Source organism: Coturnix japonica, unplaced genomic scaffold (genome assembly GCF_054131305.1).
Source record: "Coturnix japonica strain WE unplaced genomic scaffold, WE-NBRP24 Scf062, whole genome shotgun sequence".
NCBI lineage: Eukaryota > Metazoa > Chordata > Aves > Galliformes > Phasianidae > Coturnix > Coturnix japonica.
Window position 1 is genome coordinate 350792 of NW_028188965.1, and position 8653 is coordinate 359444.

The 8653-nt window shown below is 57.5% G+C and overlaps 1 protein-coding gene across 13 annotated transcripts; it reads right to left on the reverse strand.

The window, feature by feature from the left end:
* Nucleotides 1-4: 4 nt before the first annotated feature.
* Nucleotides 5-4679, reverse strand: LOC107324433 (SLAM family member 8-like). Of its 13 annotated transcripts, none has more exons than XR_014941219.1 (8): nt 4598-4679; nt 2868-2960; nt 2197-2538; nt 1659-1952; nt 1433-1552; nt 1269-1349; nt 1041-1154; nt 5-805 (listed from the first exon to the last, which is right to left on the reverse strand). XR_014941219.1 is itself a non-coding variant. In XM_085533608.1 (8 exons), exons 1-8 carry the CDS (start codon nt 4668-4670, stop codon nt 761-763), a joined length of 1173 nt encoding a protein of 390 aa, XP_085389734.1. In that variant the 5' UTR covers nt 4671-4679; the 3' UTR covers nt 5-760. The 13 variants fall into 13 exon arrangements, 4 of the variants coding, with proteins under 4 accessions (XP_085389734.1, XP_085389735.1, XP_015739935.1 ...); XR_014941218.1 differs by having other exon boundaries at nt 1024-1154; XR_014941216.1 differs by having other exon boundaries at nt 931-1154; nt 1258-1349.
* Nucleotides 4680-8653: the final 3974 nt, after the last annotated feature.

Here is an 8653-nt window from a genome sequence, read left to right on the forward strand (position 1 = left end):
TTGCTAAGCTCTCACCAAGATTTATTTGCTGTTTTTACAACGTGGGGAGGTCGGGCCAAGCACGGGGCCCATGACGGTAGGTGCTGGACACACACAAGTGAAACTTTCCCCCCCCCCCTCCACCCCCTCCCCCCTTAATGGCAGCACATAGGCGACACAGGAATGGCTATGGGGTGGGGGAAGAGCGGGTTTATATCCCACAGGCATCAGTCCTCCCCCAGGCCCTTGGTCCCCCCCATATGGTCCTGGGGATGTTACCACCAGGGTCTGCTCGACCTCAAGAGAGGGGGGAAGGGGTGCTGAGTTAAAGGCTGGGAGCAGTGGGGGGGTCGTGGGGGGCCAATCTGCCCTAGGTGGTTCCATCCTGGATATTGCAGTGCTTGGATCTGCCCCCACCGACCCAACTTTGCCTCCCCTTGACTCCAATTCCTCCCTCCCTCCCCCCCAAATATAAAGGTTTTGGTTCCCCTCTTCTTGCTCCAGGGCAGCCCACTCTCTCAGCTGGTAGAAATAAGGCTGGGACCCCCAGTTGTGTGGGTGATGGAGCCACGTCCCAGCCCGGTGCTGGAGGAGGGACTCAGCCTCATCGTTGCCGCTCATCTCCATGTCCCCAAAGGGGCCACGAGGGCTTCAGACAGAGGGTTGGACAAACCAGAGGTGGGTAGGAAAGCATCCGGCCAGCTGTACCCAGAGATGGCACCTCCATCCCTGGAGCCAAACCAGGGGCTGGAATGGGGTTGGGTTTGGCACACAATGCACATTACAGCCCTTCGGTTGCATCCTGATGCTCCGGCGCTGTTGGTGCCTGTGGGGAGAGAAATCCTTCAGCTGGGACCAAGGGCTGCCCCAAGTCTATCCACCTGTCTGTCTGTGCATCTCCCTGCAGACAGTGCTCATCCCTCCTCTCCCCTTTCTCTACCATACCCGGACCTGGCGTGGGCACATCATGCAGTGACAGAGGTGGGGAGTGCCTCCCATGCCCCGGTCCCCCCGGGGGCAGACATGGCCACGGGCCACCCGCACCTGAGGGCCTATGTCACCTCCTCGGCCGTTTCCTCTGGCTCCTGTTGGATCTGTTCATACACGGTGCTGCCTGGTGCTGGTGCTTTCTCTGTTGAAGTTGGTTCCGGGTTGTTTTCAGGGGGACGTAGGCCCTAAGGAAGAATCAAGGTGTATGTGGCACTTCCAACCCTGATGTGATGGGGACCCCAATGCATTGCGGAGCCCCAAGCACAGCCCAACCCCACTGCTCCTCACCTGGTCATTACCTTCCGGGGGGCTGCGGTGCACGATCTCAGTGTATTGAGGCTCTGGGGGGCTCTCCTCAGCCGGTGCCGTGGGGGTGGCAGCTGCAGGGGATGGGACGTAATGGGGGGGGGGAGGTTCAGTGATGGGCCTGATCGCAGCTCAGCTCCAAGTTGTTTTTACTGACCTGGATCTGCTGACTTCTCACTGTTGAGCCTCCAGCACCAGAAGGCTCCGCCAAGGCTCACAGCCAGCAGGATGAGGGTGAGGACGATGTACCCTGACTTGGAGAAGGACACTTGTCCCCCTGGAGAACACAGAAAGGGGCTGAACCAGAGGATGCTCGTGGGACCCTCACCCAAACCGAGAGCACTCAAGAGTGCTTGGACCCCTGGAACAGCTCAGCCCCTCACCTCCACTGCGGCAGATGCTCTGCAAGTCGAAGGGGACGACCTTCTGGTCAGCAGGGTTGCTGACAGTGCATGTGTAGGTGGCATTGGCAGTGCCAGGCTGTAGGGCCAGGCGCAGCGTGGTGCCATCCGGGGACAGCTGCGAGCGGTCGGTGCCCAGCTCCTGATGGCCGTTGTCCCTCCTCCAGGTGACATTGACAGCCCCTTTGCCAGTGCCTTGGCACTGCAAGGTCAGGTTACACCACTCCAGGGTGCTGGCCAGCAGCTGGCTGTGGGTCCGGGGCCTTGGCACCGACTCTGCACCCAACAGGGAATGGGTCAGCGTGGCATGGTTCTGCTTGGACACATCACACTGCCCTGCATCATAGGGCAGGGCACAGCCAGCCCACAGGTGATAGGAGAAGGGACCCCAAGATGGGGGCTTGGAAGGCCAAACACAAGATGTGAAAGGTTGGGGTCTAACCTAAGTCACATCATTGCTCTGTGCCAGTTTCCCCATTTAAGTGTTTCCAAAGCCCACCCCCATTTAGCAGCTACTCACCATAGACAGAGAGGTTGAAGGATTGGTCCTCCACCAGCGCTGGGTGCAGTTTGATCCGTGCCCCATAGATCCCGCTGTCTCCCAGTTCCAGGGCTCTGATCATCAGTGCTGTGGCGTTGGGCATCTCCAGTCGCTGCTTGAAACGGTCCTGGGGGTCCGGGCGCTCGAAGCCCCCTGGGCCAAACTCAGCCACCTGGATAGTGGCACTGGCACCAGAGGAGAAGCTCCATTCGATCTCCTTCACCCTGCTGCCGGGTGGCAGCACAGGGGAGAGCAGCACCGAACCCCCCAGGATGCCAGAGACCTGCTGGGGCTGCGCCTGCACCTGGCCAAACAGGAGCTCTGGGGACAACAAGGCAGAATGTCACTAAGGGTACAGGATATAGCCTAGGGATAGGCAGAAGGATCCCTGGGGACAGGTCCCACCCGGCACCGCTGTTCCAAGCTGGAGGAAGAGGATGAGGAAGAGGAAGCATCGCCCTGCCCGGTTTGCAGACATTTCTGCTCTCTGCCCATTGCAATGTCCCTCTGCGGGATGGGGACACCACGGAGGTCGTGCGGAGCTGCTGCTAGCAGGGAGGGGAAGTTGCCAGGGTCGAGAGCTGATGTCCAATAAGAGCTACGTGTTCGGATGCCGTAGGTGCATCTGAACGGTGCGGCCGGGCGCTCACCAGAACAATGCTCCAACAGACTCTGCGAGGAGTTCCCCGCCAGCATCTGCAAAACCTCATTGTCCGCCTTAAAACGCGCCTCGGCCCAGATGCCTACGAAAAATCACAACAGTTACAGCAGCAGGACTGGACCAGACCGGGATGGATCTGGCTCTAAATGGATGCTTATGGGCACGCGCCAGTCCTGCATCCCACTGCCGCGTGTGGGTGAGCGTGGGGATATGGAAAGGACTGTGGGTACCTGAGAGGGATGGAGCCACCTCCAGGACTTCAGGTTGAGCCTACACTGTGGATTTTTGGCAGCACCGACTGAGCTCTGCAGTCACGCTCAGCACCAGCTCCTGGCACCGGCAGCTCCCGCCTACCTACAAGCTGTCTCCTCCACCGCCTCCAGCTCTGCTGGCAAGGGAGGGCCAGCGTCTCCTCAAAGCCCCCCACCACCTGTCCCCATTTTACACACTGGGATGCCCAGTAACGAGGCCAGGCTTTGCCCCATCCACGTTGGGACCTGGACAACACATCCCCACAGTCCTCTCCCCCCACCCTGACAGAAACAGATGTGCTTCTATATTAAAGCAGATTAAAACCAGACATCCCAGTGTTCGCTTTATAAAAAGCTCTCGTGCAGCCTGAATTACAAGCTGCTTCTTGGATTTGCTGGGGGAGTGGAGCTCTCCACCACCGGGCACTTGCTGCTCTGATCCTGCACATCAAGGGGCTCTTTGGGATCCTTCCATTGATCGCAGCCTTATGCTGGGCTGAGCCCTGCTCCCTCCCATCCTATGTGACCCTACCCTGGGAGATCCTCACATTTTGGGGCCCAGTTGTGAGCCAGCATGTGAGTTCTTTGCACAGATGTTGAACAGATGCTGAGCCCCAGGATACAGTGAGGGGAGAAGGTGGGAAGGGGGGAGATCACAACATCCCCCAATGCACAGGGAAAACGAAGGCTGGAGAAAGCAGGAGGGTGCCCAGTCACCACCATCACCTCCTGTCCTGGTGGCTTGAGGCCAAGGTCCACGCAAGAAAAGGTTTGGGAGAGGAAGGAGGGTGTTCTCAGTGCACCCTGATCCAGCTCAGGTCTTATACCTCAGTAAAAGATCTCTGAAGGCGATTTAAGCCCTGGGTTTATTCCACACACATCAAGGAAGCTTCACTCTTTCATCACCCCCACGCTCCCAAAGCGGATACCTCTGATCAAGGGGGGCTGGAGACCCCCAGCAGCCCCTCTGCCACCATGTAGGGCCATATTTGTGCCACCATACGCACCCTGTGCTGCCACCGCCAGCCCCGTGCGACGGCCGCACGCTCCGAAGCCAATTAAGCATTAGGAAGATAAAAGCTCCCTGCTAATCTGCCCGGACTAGAAGATGCTTTCTGTCGGAATCGAGGGTTTTATGGGAATTATTAAATGTGTGGATTAGCACGAAGGGAATTAAGGGGATTCCTCACTCAATGCTTTACGTAAGAGCCTCAGCGGGCACAGCCCAGGGCTAACGGGGCTCCATGGGGCGCGAGCGGCGGCGGCAGCAAGCAGAACCCCCCAGGATGGGGCAGTGGGATGCTTGGTGCCCCCCGTTATGAAACCTCTATATGGAGCATCACGCGCTTGCGTGCCTGCATCGGACCCATGCGGCCGAGAGCCCATAAGGATGTAGAACATCAGGGACACAACACAGCAGCACCACTGCCCACCCCGCGGGACGAGGGCACGGTGCCCGGGCACTCACCTGGCACGAAGCCGAGCAGTGCCAGCAGCAACACGGGCAGCCGGGCTGCGCTCCTGGCCAAGTCCCCCTCCATTCCTGCTCTGTGCAGCTCTGGTGGGCAGAGTCAGCGGCGGCAGAGATGGGGAGGAGCAAAGCTGCTGCTCACTGCAATCCGTAGGCAGCCAAGCATCGTGGAGCGCTGCGAGCCTCTTAATTAGCTCGTGGGAAACGAGCAGGCGTGCGGGACCTGCACTGCACAGGGGGGAAATGTGGTTGAGACCCCTTGGGCTCTCAGCATCCTTGGTACCCTAATCAATGAGCAATGCTCCAATTAACAAGCCGTGACCCAATTAATGCTGGTGGCATTCAGTGCATCCCTGCCCCTGTTTCCCGTCCAAAGGGCAGTTCCGCAATATTCATAGAACCTCAGCAGGGAGCCTAAATTGACCCTGAAAACCCCTAATCCCAACTTCTGCCTCTTTTCATTCAAAGCCATTCCCTCTCATCAATCAAGCCATTCCCATCTCATCACTATCAGACCATGTCCAGAGTTGCTCCCCTTCCTGTTTATGACCTCCCTTTAACCCTTTTCCTGAGCACACCCCACACCCAACTGGGCTGAGCTTCTCTGGGTGAAGAAATAGCACAGGAGGGGATGCAGGGTAGGAACCTTCCTCCCCAGCCCCATGTAGGGTGTCACCCATCAGCACCTCAGCCACCATGTTTTCTATTTCAAGCTTCCAACCAAGCAAAAAGAGAAACAGCTTCAATACCACATCTATCTTTCAGCTAAGCTGAGCGTTACGCTGCTGGCTGCCCTCCACCTTCAGCAAATTAATGTGCCCCTAAAGGAATGTTAATGCCAGACCTGCTCCCAGGGTACCTTTAGATGAGGATGTTTGGCCTCATGGCTGCCTCCCTGGTACAGGGCTCAGCCAGGGCTATCCCATCCCTCGATTCCTCCCACATCCCTTGCAGCTAAGCAGGATGCAAAAGGTGCTGAGCAGCAATTTCCAGCCGATGGGGGAGAGCAGCTCCCATGGGGAGTAGGACAGCTGAGAAAAAAAGAGGTTGAAGGCACCAGGCTGCATAACACAGATAAGATGCAATCCTACAAGAATAAGGGGTGTGGATATAACCAGAGCTCAGCAGCCTCACACCACAACCTATGGGTTCAAGCCCCACATGGCCACATCCAGCCCAGGGAGCTCGAGGCCAGTGCTGCTGACGTGCCAGGCTGCACCCGGAGCACCCAAACCCTCCTGCATTGTCCCCATGTGCACAGAGCCCAGGGCTGCCGCAGGCAGGGAACGCCTGTCAGAGACAGGGAAGTCACACAGCTCGCTGGGAACTCAGCTCAACGTGACCGCAATCAGTCACTTCACCCACAGGGAGGGAGGGGAAAAACACTGAAGCTCTTCTCCAAGCTGGGAACATTACACTCGCACCAGCAAGGGGGCCACGTGAGCTTCAAATCAGTTAATTTTTGTGATTTCCACCTATCACTTTGCAGCCGGTCAGGATGAAGGACTGCTCCTTCACCAGCACTGGGCACAATTTGATCTGCTCCTCAGCCAGAGCCATTGGCTCAGACAGAAAACCTGTGGCTGAGCCTGGGGGGAAGCCACTTCCCATCCTCCTCATCACTGCAGCCACAGTGATGGTGACAATGCCTGCACTAAGCAGGGACTCAGAACAGTTCCACACACCCAGAACAGTGTCCTCAGTAGACCTTTGTCCTCACTGCCCTTCCACACTGCCACCACTATAGGGACATAGTTAGGGGACACTGAAGTCACTGTGCACATCCAAGCTGTGTCTGCAGGTTTCCAAGCACTGCACAACCACTGCCTCGCTGGCTCGGGGCTTTCTCCCAGGTGAAGCCTCCTCTTGAAGCAGGATCAACTGTGAGGTTGTGGCTTTCCAGCAGAGGGGAGTGCAGCCTCAAGAATGGCCATGAAATCAGGCAGCAGAAAACAGGTCATTCTCTTGGGGGGGAGGGGAGGGGAAGGAGGGAGATATAGCAGGTGATACCACATCACAGTGGCCAGATCCCAGAGCCATCCTCATGCTCCCACTTCAACCCATAGAACAAGGGCAAACCAGGTCAACAATGAGAGATACCGCATGCAGCAAAAGAGCCCCAGAAAAACCCTGTGTGAGGTGCTGGAGGGTTTAATCACTGCCAGCCTCACTGACTTGCAGACCTGATTTCCACACGTGGCTGTAGTGAAGGCTCCATTAGCACTCAGTGAGTGCAGACATGCTGCTGGGGGACAGATCCTGCTCTGTACCTCCTGTGGTCACTCAAATCAGCTCCAAAGAAGGCAAAACCTCAGCTGAAAACAAAGAGAAGCTCAGCTCTGCATCTCATTATCTAATTAACATCAACTAAATGGTATCCCCAGGTAATGATTTCAATAGCTGCCCTTTGTGGGGAGGGAGAGACACAAGCACAGGCCCCAAGTGTTCTAGTTTTGCTTCTCAAAAAGAAGCTGGGAGACTTAAAATACAACAAGCTGCCGAGCAGCAAAATAGGCCACGGCTTAGCACTAAGTGCTGCCTGAGGCCACGGTGTTGTATTATTTATCACTAAGAGGAATAGAGATCCAACCTTACACACAGGCCGCAATAACACCCATAGCACACAATGAGGCCTAGCTCAACCTCACCTCCCCACAAAGGCCTATGGGGGTCCCAGAGCCCCCCACACCTCACCCTCCCCGAGCACAGAGTCCCCTCTTGAGCTCTGCCATCTCGTTATCCACATCCTCAACCCTCTATCCACATCCACATCCTCTACCCGGCCCCATTACCCCGACCTGGGCCCTTAGACTGCCATCATCCCCCCCCCCCCCCCGCCCCACTCCCTCCGCCATCTTGTCTAGCCGCCACCTGACGCACACTGATGACGTAAAAAACATGCGACACACAAAGACCGCCACGACGCCTCGAGGAGACGCCTGCCAAATCTCGCGAGATTTCAGGCACTATAAATTACCCGCCGGTGAGGGGCGGCCCTCAGTGCCCGCCCTGTTAGTGGGCGGGGGAGGAAGGGTGGGGGGTGCTACGCTGTTGGTTGGGCCTTAAGGTGCTGCTGCGGAGGGCTGAGGCCTGCAGGGGTCGCTACTGTCTCCTCCTGTGCCACTTAGGGAGGTCCCATTCACTGAGCTGAGGAGCCTTCGTGGATATCAGTATCCCTGTGTCTCTCACCCCTGTGGTGCCAGCTTATATTCTGGCCCTTTGTGTCCCCAGGACATGGGATAGGGGATGGGGACGACCCCAGAGCATGGGACAAGGGATGGGGATGACCCTGTATCATGGGACAGGGGATGAGGACGACCCCAGAGCATGGGGCAGGAGATGGGGATGACCCCAGAGCATGGGACTGGGGATGGGAATGACCCCAGAGCATGGGGCAGGGGATGGGGATGACCCTAGAGCATGGAACAGAGGATGGGGAGGACCCCAGAGCATGGGGCAGGGGATGGGGACAACCCAAGCATGGGACAGGGGATGGGGATGACCCTAGAGCATGGAATAAAGGATGGGGAGGACCCTAGAGCATGGGACAAGGGATGGGGATGACCCCAGAGCATGGGACTGGGGATTGGAATGACCCTAGATCATGGGATAGGGGATGGGGACAACCCCAGAGCATAGGACTGGGGATAGGGCTGACCCCAGAGCATGGGACAAGGGATGGGGAGGACCCCAGAGCATGGAATAGAGGATGGGGAGGACCCCAGAGCATGGGACAAGGGATGGGGACAACCCCAAATCATGGGACAAGGGATGGGGATGACCCTATATCATGGGACTGGGGATGGGGACGACCCCAGAGCATGGGGCAGGGGATGGGGATGACCCTAGAGCATGGGACTAGGGATGGAGATGACCCTAGATCATGGGATAGGGGATGGGAATGACCACAATGCATGGGACAGGGGATGGGGACAACCCAAGCATGGGACAAGTGATGGGGACGACCCCAGAGCATGGGACTGGGGATGGGAATGACCGTAGAGTATGGAACAGAGGACGGGGAGGACCCCAGAGCATGGGACAGTGGATGGG

Coding starts and splice junctions, on each gene's coding strand:
- LOC107324433 (XM_085533608.1), bottom strand. CDS start 4,670: ATGGAGGGGGACTTGGCCAGGAGCGCAGCCCGGCTGCCCGTGTTGCTG. Junction 2,961..4,597: donor ACTGCTCGGCTTCGTGCCAG/GTGAGTGCCCGG, acceptor GATTTTTCGTAG/GCATCTGGGCCGAGGCGCGT. Junction 1,155..1,257: donor CCCCGGAAGGTAATGACCAG/GTGAGGAGCAGT, acceptor ATTCTTCCTTAG/GGCCTACGTCCCCCTGAAAA.